This window comes from Eublepharis macularius, chromosome 4 (genome assembly GCF_028583425.1).
Source record: "Eublepharis macularius isolate TG4126 chromosome 4, MPM_Emac_v1.0, whole genome shotgun sequence".
Taxonomy (NCBI): Eukaryota; Metazoa; Chordata; class Lepidosauria; order Squamata; family Eublepharidae; genus Eublepharis; species Eublepharis macularius.
Genome location: NC_072793.1, coordinates 148,378,631 through 148,399,993, shown reverse-complemented (window position 1 = coordinate 148,399,993; position 21,363 = coordinate 148,378,631). Strand labels below are relative to the sequence as shown.

Here is a 21,363-nt window from a genome sequence, read left to right as displayed (position 1 = left end):
CTCCGGAAGTACTGGATCATAATTGTTAATTTTCTGTACAGTGATTAATATGTCAAAAAAGCACAGACTTCATAAATCCTTCACAGCAATGCAAATTGGGTTTTTGGGGTAAGAGTACTTTTCTTTCCTGGCCACTAGGCACACCTGTCTGAAAAGGCCACCTACGCTCTGAGCACCACTGCTGTAGAGTGCCTGTTTTTGAAATATTGCCACAGAAAGACAAGGGCAGAGGTATACAGTGGTGATTCCAGGCACTTGATGCTGACACAGGGTCCACATTCTGTTTTAGTTAATCTGTCTCACCTGACAGCATTTTCAAAGTCCATTCTTTTGTAATGACCTGGGTTCATACCTTCACATAAGCCCTTTAAACCTGTCCACTTTAAAGAGGGTGCTTTGGTTGCCTTCAACTGTTTTCATTAGAAGGTTAACCCTGCCGATTTGGAGAACTAGTACAGATCATTTCAAGATGCACAGGTCAACTGTGTGGGGCAAAGGAGAAGCTATCCACTGTTACAGCTTAATTTTAAAGGCAGGAAGAGATTTTAGATGTTCCTCCCTTTTACTTGCTTATAGATTATTGTGTAAGTTACTACACTTTTCCTCTGCTGTCTTTCTGTAACCTTTTGCTCCTTACTTTTTTGGTACTGTAACTTTTTTGATGGAGGCAATTTTGAAATGTATATTTAATTCCTCATGTAAAAGGGCCTTGCTCTTACTGATTCTGTTGGATACAGTTATAATACAAGTGTCTGCCTTTTAGCGGAGACATTACCATTAAGAAAAACAATCATACTTTATTTTGTTTTGCAAATATACTAGAAAGAGGATTCTTGCCAAAGACACAGTAGGGCCATTGAACTACCAGTGAGTAAGAGGAGCACTCGTGGGTGACAGGGTAAATGAGTTCTTTGCATCTGTCTTCACACAAGAGGTATAAGAAAAAAGCCGACACTTGAACCATTCTTCTTGGGTGATGAGTTGGAAGAAAAGTCACACATTGAAGCGTCCACATAAGAGAACGTGGAGCAAATTAAATGATGTAAAGAGTGATGATGCAACTAGACCCGCTGGCATTTTTTGCCCAAGGGTTCTGAAAGTACTTGCGTAGGAAAATGCTGAAATGCTCCTTCTGACAGCCAGACTTCCTTCTGAACGCACCCTCCAAACCAGAAGACTTGAAAATGACTAACAAAGCACCAGTCTTTCAACATACAAATCTCCAAGTATGACCCTGCAAACTCCTACAAATTTATTTGTAGTATGTGGTTTAAATTGAATTATTTTAATATACATAAATAAGAATGGTATAAATTAGAGACAAATCACCATCGATTTCAGCTCTGTGAACAGGTAATAATTATTTTATTTATTGATTTATGTTATTGATTGCTGGGATCGAATTCTAATCTGTAGGACTGTGTGTGTGTGTGTGAGAGAGAGAGAGAGAGAGAGAGGCATTCATTGGGTAAACCTCTATCAGATCTGATAATTCAGAGGAGATTAGTACAAAATCCCAGGATGGGAGAGTAGCCAATTTAGGGCCAATATTGCCAGTCTTCATTGGTTCACAGCCCAGTCTTACCAAAATCTACATGAAAGTCTTCATCAGAATTGTTACATGCAATACAGAAGCGGACAGGAGGAGTAACTGCATAGGTGTCTTTGGGCCTCCAGAGGGCAGACTGGCTTTTCTTGGATACGCTCTTTATCCTACAAATCAATGGACTTACTGCTGTTATTTCCACCTTTTTAGAATTTGTATTCTTCTGGTAACATCTGGAAGCAATTTTTATGACTGTTTAGGCTGACGATAGTGATAATAATTAGTTAACCTATGTACAAGGAAATAACTGGGATAACTGAGAGTGTTAGAATAATTTTTTTAATGCATTAGATATCTCAAGTCAATATGAGTTACTTTATTTTGCCTTTCATTTCACATGGACTGTCCATAAAACAGATTTGTGACTAAGGGAGGCTACGATGGGGAAGAGGGAATTGTCGCTTCTACCTCTCTGAATTGTTTGCTTCTATCCCTCCTATGCTTTCTATAGATACAACTATTTATCAAATGAATATTGGGGTTGGTGTTGATCTTATAATGAGTGACCAATAATTTGGGCGGAGTTTTTTAATTAAATAAAATACTCTTTTTGAGAACTGTATTTGTAACTCTTACCTGTAAGCACAGTTAACCCATCTTGCCATGTTTCCTGTCTTGATCCACTGCGAGAGCTGCAGGGGAAATACCATGTTTTTGCCTGCACATTAACTTCCCCCTTTGTATCCTTAAAAACCCAGACCAAAACCTTCAGGACAGCTGTTTTTCAAGCCTGGATAGCCTCACCTGTGCTGTAACTTCTGTAGTCTGTGGGCTCTTCTTGACCCTCTTGTTCATTATTGAACTCTTTTCTTTGCCTTTATGTTCATCCTGCCTAATTTACACTGTATCTATTTCAAGTTGATCACTTTTCTGCTAAATAAATGTTTAATGGCGTTTGTACTAGCTGTGTGTGTTGTATTCATTACTTGAAATCTCTCTCTCTCTCTCTCTCTCTCTCTCTCTCTCTCTCTCTCTCTCTCATGTCCCATTTCATTGGTTGGCACTTCCTACCCACTTGGGGCCACTTTGCATAGAATGTGTGTGTGTTTAAGTTGCCTCCATGTAACTTGGTGTTTGCCAGTTAGCAACTTCATCCTTTCTTCTGGCAAGCAACAACTGGAGGTGACATGGAGAGAAGTCACATAGTGGGGGGCTGACTGGATGGTGTGGTAGTGATCTGGCACCCAAGAAATGGCTCATTGTGCAGAGGCTTTTGGAAGAGGCCTCCATGTATTCTGTGAACCCATCCTAAGATTATCATGAATGGGCGGTTTGAGTAAGTTAACCTGTCATCACAAGCAATTGCTTCTATGTTCTATGTCTGTGTTAAAACACATGAAATGTGTTCCCTATCCAACTTGCTTCCTTCCTGCTGTCTTGTAAGGCCGAGGGCATGGCCTACTCTATACTAAATGATTATGATGGATCTGACGAACTGGCCCTGCCTCGCAAAGGCTAATCCCAAAATACTTTATGGTGCCATGAGACTTATTGTGACCTCTGATTCAGTGTAAACAAATGCAGACACAATGTTCGCATGTTTAAAAATACGTTACTTTGAGGGAAGGTGAATTTTTTCCTGCCTTTTAAAGTTATATTTCAGTGGAAAATATTGCTAACTTATTTATTTATTCCCCACATTTCTTTTCAATGGGGACCCGACATGGCTTACATCATTCTCCTCTCCTCCATTTTATCCTCACAACAACCTTGGCAGTTAGTGGCGACTGAGTGTGTGTGACTTGTCCAAAGTTACCCAGCAGCTTGCATGCCAGAGTAAAGATTTGAACTTGAGTCTCCTAGTCTGAAACTAGGAGAGGAGAACCCCTTAACCACTGCACCATACTGACTTGGGGGGGAAGGTTGGCTGCTGTTGAACAGTATCAAGCAGCCAAGCCTGCATGAGTCCTGAAAGTCGTGTGTGCTATCAAGTTGCCTAGTGGTTGCTTCTAGGCCTGTCTTCAGTGAGTCCTCATTTAAGGCCAAAGCAGCCATGGAGAGGCCCTGCCCCTTTCCCCTACCTTTTACTGACAGAAACCAAAGTTTAAAGGCCGACAATACTGTTGTGGTTGCCTAGTGACATCCACTGAGGGGCATTCATTTCTTAAAACTACAGCTGTTGCTTCTATTATTTTGTGGGGGGTTAACCCCCCCAATAATATTTTTTTTCAGCTTTTAGATTTTTCTTCAAACCTTGGACTTTTTCAGATTTGCAGAATGATCTGTCTTGTCTTTTCCTGGCTCTAAACTCCAGATTTCAGTATCCACAGATGTTGATGTTGAGAATTAACTATATTGATATATAATATATGTAAATATATCTGCCCTTAAATTAGAAAATTTTCTAACATTCTTTGTTTACTCGCAAAATCAAAAAGAGTCCCGTAGCACCTTTAAGACTAACCAACTTTATTGTAACATAAGCTTTCGAGAATCACAGTTCTCTTCATCAGATGCACGCTGTTTACTTGGGATTACATACATTTCCCTATTGGATGTAAAAACCAAGAGAGTTCCTTTTTTTTAAGAACAAGAAACTAATCTGTTTCTGGATTTCCATCAGTTATAGGCTCACCGGTAAAGGGGGATTCTCCTAAAATATGCATCTAAATTAAAACTAACATGCATCTGGACATTTGTCTTTTTGAGACCCCCTCACATCCCATCACTATCTCCCAAATTCATCCTAACATGTACTTGATCTTCCCGCCCCCCCTAGACATTGTGATTGAGACAATACTGTGTGTGTTAAGGCTCATTTAGTCTCCATGTGGGACTTCACTGCTGAATGAATTTCCGTTGTATGGGAGTTTTTTAAACAAGCCTTGAGGTTGTGTAAAGGCCTTGAGGGATAACCTCATTAGGATAATTAAGCATCTGTGGGATTTTTTCCCCCTTCTCCATATGTGGCAACAATTATTAAGTTACAAATTTCTTGTGATTCTTGAGATATTTTGCTTTACTGCTTAAAGAAGCCTGCAGTCACCGAGACAGTTTGCATGCTGATAAACAAAAGAATCAGACCAGATTTCACTAGCAGACTGTGTACATACAATATGACACTGTAGAAGGGAGTTGCTAGCCTAAACAGGAAAAGGACATATTCAGGTGTATGGAGAGATGAAATACCTGCAGCTAATCAGAAAGAAATATATCTTGACTCTTGCTTGTTATGTCACTGTAAGTAAAGCCATTTTAACTGATCAGTGTTTGTGAGCTTTAAGAACTCTCAAATGTACTATTATACTGAAGGATGGCAGTAGCACACATTGTATATCTGTTTATAACCGAACACATAAAGAGTTTCTCATGTTTTCCTGAGGCTGCATTTGGACATCATAAATCAACTGGGATTAATCTGTACTTTAGAAGCCTGGTTAGTGGAGGAAGCCAACTCCACATACCCACATTCTAATATCCCGACAAATTGGAGTTCAGTTATTAGAATCAGGAAGCTTTCGATCATTCTTTTCACACAAAAGCGAGGGAGCATGCAAGCACAGCAACACGCCCAATTCATCATGAACAGAGGAGTATTGTGACACCTGACTGCATCCTTCCTTAGTACCTTCCAGCCTTGAACAGACCACACTGGTAATCAGGACATTGGTTTTACTTTGAGTGATTCCACACACGTTGGATAACGCACTTCCAATCCTCTTTATAGATCATTTGGAACGGATTTTTTCGTGTGCGGAACAAAAAAATCCACCTCAAACGATTGATAAAGTGCATTGACAGTGCATTATCCAACGTGTGTGGAATCAGCCATTGTGACATCTGTCTGTATTTGCTGTTGGGAAAATGAAAAATAAAACTTTGTCTCTACCCTGGTGGTTTTTGTAAGATCAAGAATGCCCCAAAGTGGAGTTTTCATAGAAGTCTGTCACCTAGGACATTTATTATATGCACATCTATCCCTCGTTATGCTGACTGGTGTTACGAGGGGTTTGTGACTCAGTGATAGAATATCATCTTTGTATGTAGGAGATCCTAGATTCAATCTCCTGCATTTCCCTTTGAAAGGATCTGTTAGTAAGTGATGGGAAAGACCTCTGCCTGACACGGTTGCCGCTACCAGTTGGGTGGGCAATACTGATTTTGATAGACGGATGGTCTGACTCTATATTCACCAGCTTCATGTTTTCATGTGTACCTATGGAGAAAAAAAAACATGTTTCTTCTCAAGGACCAATGAGCTGGGCAGTCAACCTGTAGGTTAGTATGACTGTCCAGTGCTTTCCTTCATTTTGAATTTGACCAGCCGAGGCACCAGCTGTCTCGTGATACAGATTTCAAAATGAATGAACCAAATGCTGAAGGACATTTTCCTGAGGAAAGAATTGTTATGGTAAACTTCTCATTTCAGCTTGTGGAGAAATTACTTTTGGAGTGTCAGTGATCACTTTAGGTAGGACTCCCTGAAGCAGATACGCTATAATAATTTTTATTCCTTCCTACTGGGATGAATTCCAAGCCAGTAAAAGGCAAACGGAATTAATTCAGCGGTGACATATGCCATGGGGAAGTGTTTGCATTTCTTAGCAAAACTGGAGTTTCCTCACCCTTTAAAAAAATGGGCAAAGTTACAAGAAGGATACATTATATTTGTCTACTGCTGCTGAGTTGCCTTTGTTTAAAAATGAAAGATGAAAGTGCTGGTTTTTGTTGTTGTTGTTGGGCTGCAGAGAAGTAAAGCTGTCTGTGTCTTTCTGCTTAATGTACATTTTCTTCAGCATTACTCAGCAGGCCACCTTTTTTATAAGCTTCTCAGTGCTGGACCCCTGCTGGTAGCCCAGATGTACTACGGACGTCTGTGAGCGCTGAGCCCGCCACTACAGCTCCTTCCGCTGGTATTGTCTTCTTTATTGGCATACATTATTTTTCTGGTGCAACATAGATTCCGATTTATAAGCAATAAATGTTTAGACATGACCTTCTTGGCAGATGTACTGTTGTGCTTCCAAATATAGTTCAGGGTGCAATTGGTCAACCTTCCTTTTGTGGATCTCAACATAAAGAGGATACGGCTGAGAGAAATCTTCCTTCCAAATTTTGTAAAATAGTCTTAAAATGTTAACTACTCAAACTATTAAGTTTTTCCTCTGTTTGCCATTGATGCTGCTAACATGTTGTGCTGGGGACTTGGTATCTCCCTCTACATAACGCGTTAAAAGGAGTATCAGTGAGCGTGGTGAACTCTCTGGAGTCAATCCAGCAATTTCCCACATACCCTTTAGAGCCATCCCAGGTTTTTTTCTTCATGCAGATACGTTAAGGAGAATCCTTGGCTCAGTGGTAGAGTGTGAGCTTTACATGCAGAAGTTCCCCGGTTCAGTCCATGATATCAACAATTAAATTATCTAAGGTTGCAGTTGCTGAAGTCCTTTCTCCTTTTGAGATCCTGGAGAGGTACTGCTGGGCAGAGTAGACAGTACAGAGCGAAGTGGACCATTGTTCCAACTCAGTATAAGGCAACTGCATACTGTTCACAACGTGTCAGGATTGTGGCTCTCATTTCAGTGACTGACTGCCGTCTCCCCCCACACACACACACCCTCCTCGGGTGAATGTGCCTACACTTTGCAAAAATTGCAGCCCACTCATCTGCCAATATTTGAAAATTCAAAAGAGGCAGATGATAACAGTTTTGGGCTTTTTTTCAAATTCCACCCTATTTGTTTTTCAAGTTCTACAAAATGAGGTCGTTGGACCAGGGAAAATAAATGATGGCTGGATAAACAGTTATTATTCTAGTTTCCAGTATAAAACAAAGGGAGCCCATCTGTCTTAAAACATGTTGTGAAAAGGTCTTGCCTTTCTCACTTACACCAAATGGGTCAATGTGGTCATCCCTGCCACATGCCTTAGTTCATTCATTCTCCATGCTATGATCTTCATTCAGTATGTAGCTCTTAACGTCTTGGCAGAGATTAGAACATTTTAGATCCGTTAACTCCATTTACTTGGAGCAGATTCTTTTCAGTTTCTCAACACAAACCCTGATGCGCTAAAACAAGGCAGCTGACAGTTGATTTTGCAGAATATTATTTTACTCTTGGTATTTGGGGGGTCACAAACAAAATCAAACAAAATCACTTTTAGTAGCAAATCCTTTCTGGAGCCAGTTTGGTGTAGTGGTTAAGAGCAGCAGGACTCTAATCTGGAGATGCGGGTTTGATTCCCCACTCCTCCGCTTGAAACCTTGGGTCAGTCACAGCTTCTCGGAGTCCCACCCACCTCATAGGGTGATTGTCATGAGGATAATAACACACTCTGTAAACGGCTCTGAGTGGGCATTAAGTTGTCCTGAAGGCCGGTATAAAAATCAAATGTTGTTGATATGAGTAGATATGAGACTATATCCTACTGGTTTTCTCAGCTGAGAGCTCTGTGTTCAGTTAGGGCAAGGTGCATTCAGTCATCAGAAGAGCCTCTTGTGTTGCAGGTCATGCCCAGTGCTGATGGGATGTGCCGTCTTTAGCTGCCTGGAGTGGTATGATGCATACTTTCCTCACAGATGCAGAGGAGTTAGCCATGTTAGTCTGTAGCAGCAAAATCAAAAAGAGTCCAGTAGCACCTTTAAGACTAACCAACTTTATTGTAGCATAAGCTTTCGAGAATCACAGTTCTCTTCGTCAGATGCGTGACGAAGAGAACTGTGATTCTCAAAAGCTTATGCTACAATAAAGTTGGTTAGTCTTAAAGGTGCTACTGGACTCTTTTTGATTTTACTTTCTTCACAGTTATTTAACAACAATAGAGCGTTCCTGTTAAGGATCTACAGGGTAGTACCTAACCACAATCAGGTTAGCTAGCTTTCACTATTTCTGCACCATTTATTTAAGATGTTTACAAGTCCACCTTTTGCCTTACCATGAGTACCCCAGAGGGGTAACAAACACTAGAAGAGAACATTTTGATATAATAGCTACAGTTCTGCCCTGGGATATGAGGGACCCAGGTTCAAATGTGCATTCGTTCATGAAGTTTACTGGGTGCTGTGGAAAGTCTAGCAGCTGAACAAGTCTTGACAGAGTTGACAGAATAAAACAAAGTAGCTCCAAACATGCCAGTCTCTTCCCCAATTAGTCTTTCCCTTTTGTTTCTTCATTAATCATGACATACTAAATCTGAACACATTTGAAATGTGGGTTGCAGCCAAAAATCCTTGCCAGGTGGCCACTAGTGTTCACAAACTCTTTTTTCCCCCGATTTCCCATTTCAGAAGTTTTTCATCAAATCCAAAAATGATGCATTTGAAGAGTAGTTTGGGATTTCTGATGAAGGCACAGTGTAAGAGAAACTGAGAAAAAAATTAAGCATGAATGCCTTGAGCTGGTGGTTTCTGTGTGGCAGTAAGTAGCCTGGCAAAAGGGGACTAGGATCTTTTTCTAATGGGCATTAACAAAAGATTCAGGCCGGGAGAGAAGTGAAAATATCCTACTTGTTCTCTGCAGAGTACACTGGTCTCTTCCCACAAGAGCCTAATTCCATTAACTCTAGGGTTGCCAACTTCCAGGTGGTAGCTAGCTATCTCCCGGAATTACAACTGATGTGCAGGTCACAGAGATCAGTTTCCCTGGAGAAAATGGCTGCTTTGGAAGGCGGACTTTATGGCATTATACCCAACTGAGGTCCCTCCCCTCCCCAAACCCCACCCTCTCCACGTTCCACCCCCCCCCCCCAAATCTCCAGGAATTTCCCTACCCAGACCTGGTAACTCTAATTGACTCACTAATTTTGAATGTCATATGCTAACTCACAGACTTTGAGGTCACCAACTATATATATCTGACCAGTTTCTTCATACCCTCCATGCATCTGACAAAGAGAATTGTGGTTCTCAAAAGCTTATGCTACAATAAAGTTGGTTAGTCTTAAAGGTACTACTAGACTTTTTTCTGTTTTGCTACTACAGTCTAACACAGCTAACTCCTCTGGAACTTTGAGGTCAGAGTTTTAAAAACAAAATTCACATAAATCAAGGCCAAGTGTGAGTCCAAAGTGAAGCTGCTGTGGTTTAGGTTGAGTTGCAGGAACTGTCTTCATATTGCCCTTGTGTGCAGTATATACATGCCCAGGGAATGCAATCATGCTTGCAGGCCAGATCCTCCCCATTCACATGTTTAACATAACATTACCCAATCCATGTGCCGCTTGTTTGTTTACAGGATCAAAACAAACGGAGTCCATATGTTTTGCAGGGTCCCCAAACGCATGTTCAGAGCTTTTATAGATACCGATAGTATGTCACAGTGTATAAAGAGGGCAAGGCCAGTGTGTAAAGAAGGCATAATAAATTCACATTATACATATGTATTGTGTACAGAATTCCTGTCTATTCTGCTTTTAGTTATGAAGTATTATTCTTAGTTTCTATGAGTTTGTGAAATATAACATACAATGTATTTTTTGGCATTGTGTATTGCATCAGTTGAAGAACATTATATGGAATGCTCCATGGACTGTATTTTTTTCCAAAACACAGTTTTAATAAGTCTTTAAAAAGGTTGAACTTTAATAAGTTTAATCACTTTAATGTTTTTAATAATAACTTTTTGTAACTTTAATAAGTTTTAATAATATCGAGCTATTCGCCAAAGCATGGGGAAATGTTATTTGGGTATGAATTTCTAATATTGCTGTCCTACTTAGGTACACTTAATTGAAAGTACATTGCGTTGAACCAAGTGGGAATGCTAGATGATTGTCATTATTATTTTAATCATAGTCACACAGGACCTTTGTAGATGTTCAATTTACAAGACTGAACAGTAATATTGGTATCCCTTTACCATGAACTGATTACTTTAAAACTGTAACTTTGATTTGGGGAGGAAGCCCTCCCATTATCTTTTGGTTTCAAAACATTCAAGAAGCTCTTAAAATTTTCAGTTGTCTCTACGTTTTAAGGTGATATAAGCATGTTCATTTTGTAAAATTACCAGTTATAAAGCTTAGAACTTGTACTGCTTTGGGATAATGGTTTATCATTCCCGTGTGGATAAACACAGTTCAAGGCCTAACTGTGTTAAAAAAGCTTTAGGGAGGGGCAATTCTGAATGATGAAATCATGAGAGGAGTATAGGTTAATGTTAACCCCCTCGCTTTCCTGCAAACTCTCTGCTCAGGCTGACAAAGTTGTACTTAGAACCTGCAGCATTAGGGGGGAAATGACTTGGGGGTTTGGATGTGGGTTGGGAAAATAATTAAGCATCCCATTCCCTACCATTTCTTTGTTCCAAACTTCCTAAAGACTGCTTTTCCTTTTTTAAAAAATAAATGTGACGGTTCTGTTACATGTCACTGCTTTTCAGAAGTCTTCATTTTCAAGTTGTTGAAATGAGACATCGACCTTCTTGGCTGACACTGAGTGATAACCCCTTTGGACTGACTTGTCTAGTATGGGTCCACACCCCTCACCAAAATTTGCAACTAACCATGCCTATTCCATTAGTGGCAGCTCTTCTCTGACATCTTGCTCAGAGCTTTGTTAGCTAGCTGTAAGGCCAATGCCTCCCCTCAGTCAAAGGGTAAAAAGGCTCATCTGTCACATTGAGCCTTCCAGAGCTTCAGAAAGCAGTGAAGTGTCTCACAGGTTTTCAAGTTTTTCTGAAGTCAGTCAACATCAGGGAGAGCACTGGCCTTTCTCACTGCTTGCAAATATACTTTTTTAAAAGGTGAGAGTTTTGAAAATGTCTCCAAGAATTTCAATCATATTTTCTCCTCTACATGTCAAGCCCCATCTTTTCTTTCAGCATATGAACCTTAATATGAACATTGTGTTTGCTACCTGTATGCCTATTGTTTTCTCCTGCGTAACCTCAGCTTCTTTGAAGTCTATAGAAGTTGTGCAAATCTTCATGACTTCCCAGTTTCAGAAACTCAACTGTTCATGTCCGGTGTGGCATAGTGGCTAGAGTGACAGATTAGGATCTGTGTGACCCAGGTTCAATTCCCCCTTCTGCCATGGAAGATTGCTGGGTGACCTTAGGCCCGTCACACATTCCCAGAGTAAGCTTCCTCACAGGGTTTGTTGTGAGGAAAAAATGGAGAAGAAGAGAATGATTAAGCTGCTTTGGGTCCCCATTGGGGAGAAAGGGGGAGTATAAATGATATAAATATAAAATAAATAAAAATGTCCAAACTCTCTTTTTTAAGTATTGTGTACTTAACATCTGAGGGAGGGGGGAGGAATGTTGACCCCAAGTTTAAATTTTCTATGTTCCAGATTCATTTTGGTCAGATACCCTCCCCCCCCCTCACACAAAAGGTTAATAATACGTCTCTCTTTCCACCCTGATCTATCATCTCCGGGTATACTTTCTCTTCCTTCCCTGCTCAGAGCCTCCAGATTAGCACTTCATTTAGGCACAGCAGACTTCAAGATCTGCATTGTCGGGTGAGTTTTTAAGACTACAAAGGTTTCTTGTTGGGCTTGCATCAACGGTCCCACCTTGCCTGATTCTAAGAGCTTGGTAAATTCTACTTTACAGTTAACCTTTCCTCTCATTTAAATTTCACTCTTGCCCTCCATGTACCTGTTTTCCCCCCTCTCTTCTGGTGAAAAGGCAACTCTTTTTCTCTAATACTTGCTGCTGGCTCAAAATATAATCATACCTCACACCACAAAAGAGAGAATAGGATTGTGCTGAGAAGATTTAAGAGCAAGTGTGGTGCTTTTAAGTCTTGAAAGAGAACGTTGTGTCTAAAACAACATAGATGGCTTGATGAAAGAGTGTGACAGAAATCTCTTCTTCGCTGGAGGTAATGTAAACACTGCTATCTCTTGCCTGTTTCCAAATACAGAGACATGATGTTCATTACAACTATCACTATCACATCAACTATAACATCAAGTATAACACTGGTACATTATTGATTCTCCAAGTAACATGAATAGCTTTGTTCCTGGATCCTGCATAAAGCCATGCAAAATGGTTTTCCAGAAAGACCTCACTCACTGCCTCCACCTTCCAATGTTAAGTGATTTACAAGGCTGATGTGCTATGAGCATTGCTGGTTCAGTGGAGAAAGCTTGTTGCTTCCTGAAGTTCTTCTGTTCTGTACAATCCCAAAAAAAGAGCACTGGAGTTGAAACGGAGTTAGTGTTTCAAATCATTCTAGGTAAACTTAGTTAGGCTGCTATCACAAACTACCACAATGCAATCCTTAAAAAATCAGCTGCACATTTGGGGAACATCTGTGTAGGTTTTTGCTGCTTTTATGTCATGTTTCTCTTGACTTTTTTTAATGGCTTGGCTTGTTTGTATTGTCTTCCTGTTTTTGCTCTGAGCCACCTCAAGCGAAGGCCAACGTACAGATTTTCTAAATACATAAAATCAAGCCATGGGAATGTTTTCAGTTAGGTGCCATGTAGCACGAACTATATGATGTCATGGGCACTTTTCAGACATTCAAGATCATACGTCCTATAGTGGGACAATAATTCTGATTCTCAAAGAGAAATTAGTTTAAGGCACTGGAATAAAACCCTTCAGTTAACACTGCTGAAGGCTAATGAACTCAAAATCTGTAGTTCTTACTAAAAACCACTGTTTAATGGGAGAGAGCAAAATTATGTAAGCCTCATTGGGGAGAAAGTTTGGGCAAAGATGGAGTAAATAAATATTGCATCAGTATTTGAAAGTGGAGCAAATGCATCTTATTAAGTAGTAGAGTCAGAAGGTACAGACATGTATTACAGAAAGCAACTCTAGAATAGGACCTTGGAGACTGTTGAATGAGAAAGCAGCAAGACTGAGAGGATTCCTCAAGCATACATGGATACAACAAAGTAAGAACCCAGGTAGAATCTTGCTCTGTGCCCTGGGGAACTTCTACTTACAGACCTTGAGAGCTGGGTTTGATTCCCCAGTCCTCCACTTGAAGCCAGCTGGGTGGCCTTGGGCTGGTAACAGTTCTCTGGAGCTCTCTCAGCCCCACCCACCTCACAGGGTGTTTTGTTGTGGGGATAATAATAGCATACTTTGTAAACTGCTCTGAGTGGGCATTAAGTTGTCGTGAAGGGAGGTATATAAATCGATTATTATTATTATTATTATTATTATTATTATTATTATTATTATTATTATTATTATTATTATTATATGGGTGCAGCGCCAGAAAGTAGTATTGGTGGTAACAATTGCTCATTAGCCTGTAAGTGCATTTGTTTAGATATATTAAATTGTCAAATTGTCCATGATTTAGCCATATGGTTGCAAATTGCTGTACATTGGTGAAGTCAGTCTGTGGTTCCTTCATCCTCTCTATCAATTTTTGTAGGAAACAGTAAAAATATCCTGGTTTAAGGCATATGTTTTACTTATCTATTTTATAACTCAAGAAGATGCAAGCAACTTACTTCTGCAAAGCCATCTCAGACTTCACAATGGGAAGACGCTGCAGTTAATCATGATTATACAATACAGTATTAAAGCTTTAGAGGAAATAAAATGAATACAGCCCATGTGAGAAAAAATCTAAGAACGCAGACTATTGTGGCTGTAACTACTTGAAGTTGGAACCGAAAGGAATATTAGATCGTTCTGGTTATTTTCTGTAAACACAACCAAAGCTTTCCCTCCTTGGAACTTTCTGTATTCAGTTTAATTCCATATTTTATCAAATACTTGTCTTTATTTTTTTAAGTTTGTTCTTCTCTCCTGTTGAAAGAAGTAGTATTTTAACTTTGAGCTACTGTGCATACATACCTGAGGTGCTCTTAAAGCAAAATACACGTGAAAGCCACGAAGCCATGTTTTCAATTACATTAGAGTAAGAGATTCTTCAAATCAGCTACAGCTTCTTCTGGAGTGTAGACTCAGTGGTGAACCCAGGCTTGCCTGTCTAATGCGCAATGTGGCTCTTTTGAAATAAAGGATTTGTACCAGTTGTTTCTGTCACTACTGATTTTGCTGTCCTTTTTTGCTTAACACACAGCAGGTAGGAATATTTCCAGTATGGCAACCAGACCTGCTCCTGGCAAAATGGAATGGATCATTCCCCTCATCGTAGTCTCAGCCTTGACATTTGTGTGCCTCATACTTCTTATTGCCGTGCTAGTTTACTGGAGGTGAGTGTTTCTCCTCTTTCTTTTTAAAAAATCTAAAGTATGATACTGTAAAGACTCATGATTGCCTCTGTTTTCATATTCTTGATGTTCATTGAGTTGGTCATGATGACAAACACACTAGAAGTGCCCTTGAGAACTGCTGTTTCAGTTACTGGTTTTTGTGTATTGAAAATGGGGAGGCATCATATATCAATGCTATTGTACGTGTTTTGTATGTGTAAGGTACCTGGCTAATCCCCAAGCACCTTGGCTGTCCCTGAGGCCTTGGAGCCCACTGCTAGATAAACCATTAGTCTAATCTAATATGAGATGGTTTCATATGGAATTACTGTCTGCTGTGTAGCCAGGTCCTCTTGCACTGTGGTCCAAGTGTTTCATGAAATAGCTAGAAATCCTTGACTTCTCTGGTGTTCCCTTCAGGAATGATCAACTGTCCAATGTCTTTTGACTTTTAATGCTTTTTGACTTTTAATGCTGAGTTCAATATTCAGCAGTGCTATAAATGACTTGTATGACACGTTGCAATTGAAACCCCACTTTCTTGCTTTCAAGTAAATTTTGAACTATGGTATAATTTCCATGTTCTAAAACTCCGCAGCCTTAAATTAGAGCAGGTTGTACCACCATAACTACTAAAATCTTTAAGCATCACCAAATTGTATAGACTAGTTCTTACACATACCAAATAGATTCCTGTACTCTTCCCCACAATAAATTTAAGGTTCATAAAGACAGGATGAGATTGTGAGTGAAGGTATGATCACCCAGGTGCATATATGAATTGCTCCTATGTATATCAAATAAGGTGTGATTTTGGAACGTAATCCATAACATTTACAGATGTATAACATAAAAAATGTAGAAACGGTAAGCAGATCACATAGTAAGTTGTATATGTAAGGGGTACAATTGTAGCAGAATAAGGGATAATCGATGGTGGCTTCTCATGTACTGTATGTTGATCATCTACAAGTTACCTTTTCCCGTTGGTCATGGGAAACTGATTGATACCCATTCTATGAATGGGCACCTGCTGATACCATATCACTGGAAAACACAGATGAAGCTGCTTTCTGATAATGTGGGATGATGCTTGGCAACATGTATTACAAAAAATACACAACTGCCCTCTTAAGTAGATTACCACGTTGACATTAGCCAATCTGTTTCACCTAAAGAAGGAATATAATGGTGGGGAAATTACAAATACTAGGTTGAGTGCAATAAAACATTAACTACATAGAACTACATAATAACATGAAATACAGAGATAACGTCTGCCAAACAGTGAGATACATCACTGAGAAAATGCCAAGGTGTTAAAAGGATTTGCAAGTGTTCAGTGTCCAACTGTTGGATATTTCACCATTCAGACAAAATTGATATGTGGACATTCACATCAGTGCAGGGGATGGATGGACTGGAAATCACCTGCATAGAGAAAAAAGTCTATAAAAGAATCCACACTTGCAAAAGTTTTGGTATAAAACATCAAACTTTTATAGGCAACAATGTTTCTGACTGCACTTTACATGGTGTGTCTTTTTAGTATATTCTCCTTAAGAAAAAAATGAACAGTTTTACCATTATGAGTTGTTTTTTCCCAAGCACAGAAGATCTAATTTAAAAGTTAGGAAATTGGTATTGAAGCAGGACAAATGTATAACACACAGTATAATAGACAACATATGGAATCATTTTGTAAATGAGACCATGAAAGCAAATAACATGAAAATGAGTTTGAGATAGGCTGTTTTCTTTTAAGAAAGGAAATGTGATATCAAAATGAATAGCACAAAAACTATTCTTATGTTTTTCACTAGTTACAAAAATCTTTCCCTCTGGGGGACAGGCTTGTTAGACCAAGTGGTCTTTTCCTGATCAGCTTTTCTTGCTTGCTTTTTTGTGTAAGAAAGGCAATAGAAAGATCAGAAAGAAAAATGGAAAATACAGGAGACATGGATCACCCTTTGGCAAGGCATTGTGAAGGGAAAATAGCTTAATTTCTTTCTTTTTTTAAGCATGTGAGAGACTAGATGATTTTAGAACAAAGGTGACATAAATGGAGCACTGAAGCCTTCTGGTTCTCTACATTGCATTGAAGCTTCAGGAACACGCAGATCCAAATAAAATTTCAGGCATTTTTAATTAATTGCCTTTGACTATCAGTTTCTATTTAGAGACCAAAGATAACCCATGTTGTATGTATGTATTTGTGTGGTATGTAGTATAGTTGGAGCTGGTGCCAAGGAATCCAGTAAATCTAGCCCAGCTACCTTTCCACGTCCCTCCATGACAGCCAGTCAGCCAGCTCATAGATCTATCGCACAGAGAAGAAGATAGTACTTCGTTTGTTGTACTAGAACAAGTGCCTGGAACTATGTTTCAATCTGGCTCTTGCTCTTTCATCCGTCTCTAGGAATCTTGGTTTTTTAACATTTCCCAATCCCATTTTATCTCGGTGTTAGGCAAGGCCATTCTGCCAAGGCTTCCCCCACCAATCCAATGCAGCCAGAGTGAGGTATTCTAACATCCTGTATCTCACAAGCTCTAAGGGAAGAGGAACCAGGAATAAGACTTAAACTGATCAAATGGAGATCTCTTACTGTTAGTAATTCACTATTGCCTTACCGTATGGAAAGTGAATGGAATGAGACACTGACAAGATTTCTAAGTAAGGGGTTTATTTCCTTTTTTGTGTTATCACGGTGGCCAGTCAACTAATAGGAGTTTATGAGATTTGTAACATGAAATAACCACAATCATAGACTGGTTGTACAGTGAAATTGACATTTCTTATTGTAGAACTATCAATAAAGCCTGTTGTGGAAAAAAATACAACGGGCTCTAGAAAACTGATTTGGCTGCGCTCTGCAGCAGGCTGAATCGGCCCAAAATGGGCTGAATAATGCCACTGTGGAGCCCGGAAGTGCTGCTGGGGGGGCGCAATGGGCCCTGGAGCGTTCCTGCGCTCTGCAGCCACCCAATTTGGCCTTTTATTAGGGCAAGATTGGGTGGCTGAGGGCCTGGGAGCATAGAGGGGCGGAAATGGCTGAAATCAGTCTATTGCATTGTGCAAGAGCACACCCTGGAAGCGCGTTCCCCCGCCTTTCCCTGTCAGTCAGTTAAGCGGGGGCAAGAATGGAGGGTGAGAGCAAGGACTGGCAATTCTACCTGAGGCAACAGGGAGGCCTGGTGTGGACCTTGACCGCTACACCGTGCTGAGCATTCCCACTGCTGGCTGCAGCCTGCTCAGGGCCTCCTCGGCAAGCCATGTTGTCAAGGTCTCCCCTTTCATCCCCACAGAGGAGCACACAAGTGCGCCTGTGCGGGGATAAAAGGTGAGTCATTGCCAGTACAGCTCGCCTTTTATATAGAAAGATGGCGTAAGATGAAATTCAGCTTGCCTTAATTGACTGAATTACCATAATTTAGCTTGTGTTTCCTCTGCTGGTAATTTACCAGATTTTAGTCTTTTTCCAGCATATTTTCAGGTGTGCTTTACTGCATGAGACATCTGATATTTGGAAAAATCACACATTTTTTCCGTACTGTGGAGAGGTAAAATATAGACCAGTGGATCCAACAAAAGCTTTGCAAAATGTAAAGCTCTGGAATAACTATAGTAGCATTGTGTAGTTATGCTTTGCTCTTTGTGTTTGATACTGCTTGTTGAACAGTCTTACACCAGCTAGCAAGAAGAGGAAGTGAAAGAAAAAAGACCTGGTAGGAGAGATGAGCGTAACAGAAGTGGTTCATTGCCTAGTGTCGGATAGTTGGCATAATGGAGAGGGCCTCGCCTAAGGCTGAGGTGCAGGCTGTTCATGATCCCAAAACTTTCTTACAGCTTTTGAATGAACTCCTGAAGTTTGTTTGTAAAATGTGGAAGAAAATGTAAAAACTATGCACAATTCCCAGAACAAAACGTGTTGCAATAGATTATCTATGTCTATGGCAACAGGTGAATTTCAAGGTCTGCCTTTTGTTTGGGGACCGTTTGAGCCTGCAAATGAATTTCCCCCCTTTTGGCGCCTGAGTCGTTGCTGCCTTTGGCTGTTTGTTAGGATGAAGTCAACATAGCCTCCTCACGCCTCCTGGAGCTGCATGCAGGGTCAACGTGACATGTGGCTTGGAGCTTGATATTTTAACGGTGTTTCTTTGCATTTTAGATACTGTATTTTTAATTTCTAAGAACTGTGTGCTGTCCATTATGATTCTGTGCTGACTCGCAGCAGTTTTTGCAGCCATTCATTCCTTTGTTCATTACAAAAACTTCAATTTCAAGCTATTTATATGTATTTATTTTTGATGTGACAAAGAAACAATGTTTTCCTTTTCTGTTTTTAATAGCTGAGACTGAAATCCTGTGCATATATATAGTGAGAAGAAAGCCCCATTGGATTCAAAGGAACTTAGTTCCATGTAAGCATGCTAATGATTGGGCTTCAAGTAACAAGCGCTTACGTATTCTCTTTTCCCCTAAATACCTAAACTTCAGTTTTCTCAAGTCCACCTTGCAGCTGTTTCTTCATTATGTTGTGGGAACAGTTGATGTGAATTATTTTATTGTAAGTAAAAAATCAGTTTTCTGAACCAATATTTGGAAGCTTGCAGTCATGCACGAAACATCCCGAGTTATGGTCCTTGTCCATTATATGATTGTTTATTAGAAGCTCCAGCATGCAGTTTCTCCTTCAAGAGGAAGGTTTGTAGCTCGATGCTTTGTATGCAGAAGGTCCCCTACTCAACTCCTGGCTTCTCAGTTCGAAAGGATCTCAAGTATCAGATGCTGGATAAGACTTTTTTCCTCCCGAGACCTCAAAGAGTCATCGCCAGCCAGAACAGACCATGCTGAGATACATGGACCAACGGTCCAACTTCATATAAAGCCATATATACCTAGGTTTGGATTAAGGATATTTCATTGCACAGTGGATAATTCACTGCCACAAAATGTAGTGATGGCCACTAGCTGAGATGGATTTAAAGAGGGGCTAAACAAATGTGTGGGAGACGAGTCTTAGCTATGGTAGCCAAATTAAGGTGTGCCATGTTCAGAACCTGGGTGCCTTTGGACCACAATTTGTTGGGAGCAACAGCAGGAAGGTACAGGTGCCTTCTGAGCTTTCCAGAGCTCTCCTAGTTGGCCACTATGAGAAAAATAATGTTGGACTCGGATTGACTTTTGGCCTGAACCTGGAGGGTTTTCTGATTTTCCTTCCAGTTACAGTTGCATAGTTTCAGCTGTTGCTCTGGAGAGTCTCCCAAAGCTGAGTGGGTCTTCAGACATCTTGGTGCATTCACCCACCACACAGAAACCTTCTGAAGGACATTTAAAATGTTCTTATTTTTGCTTTTTGTAATTTCAACTGTTCTAGCTTTACAACCATGAGGTCTACATCACTAACATTTTTTTTAACTTTGAATGGAATGTTGGGATTCTTAAAACTCCAGAATGCTGATGGGCTGTGAAAAAATCCCTCAGGATTCACCTGACCTATTAATACTCTAAGCCTTCATTGCCCATAACAAAAACGGCAAAGGCTCAGTCAGTCCTATATACTCTCTGATTCATATTCTCTGGGCTGTGAAAACTGTAATGCACTCTGTACAAGGCTGCCCTTAAAGACAACTTGGAAACTTCAGTTAGTGCCAAACTGGGCTGCCTATTTGTTATCTGGGTTAGCTCTTATGAATGCATTATAGCTGTCTCAAAGCAACTTTACTGTTTGCCTGTCTGGTTCCAGGCTCAATTTATGTGGCTGTTTCCTCCTTTAAAGCCTTTGACAACTTATCTAAGGACCATCCCTTCCTATATGAACCCATGCTCCAGTTGTGCTCCTCAAACTAGTTTCTGCTGGCTGTTCCGTTTTTTTCAGAAATATGTAATCAGCCTGAGCCTTTTTGGTTGCGGCCCCAATCTTGTAGAATGACCCGGCTGAGGAAGCTAGCCAGAGCACCCACTCTAATGACTGTTTCAAGAGAGCATTTTACTAATGGCCATAGTTGGAACACTGATAGAGTTGTGTTTCAGTGTTGTTTTGTTTTAATATTTATTGTAATAATTTTGATTTTATTTTTATTGACGCTGTTGGCAGCTTGTTGAAAGCTGCCATACTTGGTCAGGGGAAAGGCAGCACAGAAATATTATAAATAAAAAGCATAAAACTGCACTTCTTCCCGTAAGTATAGGCCTACAGTTGTATGTAGCTGCTGTCCCCTCTGTTGACCAGGATGCACTGCCCTGCATGTGGTTTGGATCAACATTGCTACTGAGCATCTCATAGTGATTATGGTTATAGCATTTTGGAAAGATAAGCTTGGGCAATGTTGCCATTTCATCAAGGAGAAACGAATTGGTACAAAATCAACTTTTTGTGGACATGTGGCATCCTGACTTTTTTTAAAAGGCACTTATTGTAAATTGTGACCTTATCACTGCCTCGCTTCTTATTAGCTGCTCTCATTTTATAACGAGCCTTGGCGTAGATGGCAGCTTTAAAAGGGTGAAATAAGCAGAGAATATAAAGAAGCAATTAACATTTCAGGATTTCAGACAACAGCAACGTTTAAAGGGGGGTTGAATTATAGCCACTTCTGACTTCCAACTAAGAGGAAGAAATTAATTCACAAGTGCAGCTTCTGAGAGCTGTGTTCCTCCGCACTCATTGGTCAC

At 40.1% G+C, this 21,363-nt stretch overlaps 1 protein-coding gene across 4 annotated transcripts in view; it reads left to right on the top strand.

The window, feature by feature from the left end:
- PTPRG (protein tyrosine phosphatase receptor type G) overlaps window positions 1-21,363 on the top strand; it is a 683,491-nt gene that overhangs the window by 566,301 nt on the left and 95,827 nt on the right. For 3 of the 4 annotated variants that reach the window (XM_054978207.1, XM_054978205.1, XM_054978206.1), the window contains exon 13: window positions 14,555-14,687. In XM_054978207.1, coding sequence (XP_054834182.1) covers window positions 14,555-14,687 — 133 coding nt within the window. The remainder of the gene's footprint in view (window positions 1-14,554; window positions 14,688-21,363) is intronic. The other variant, XM_054978204.1, reaches the window with a different exon arrangement.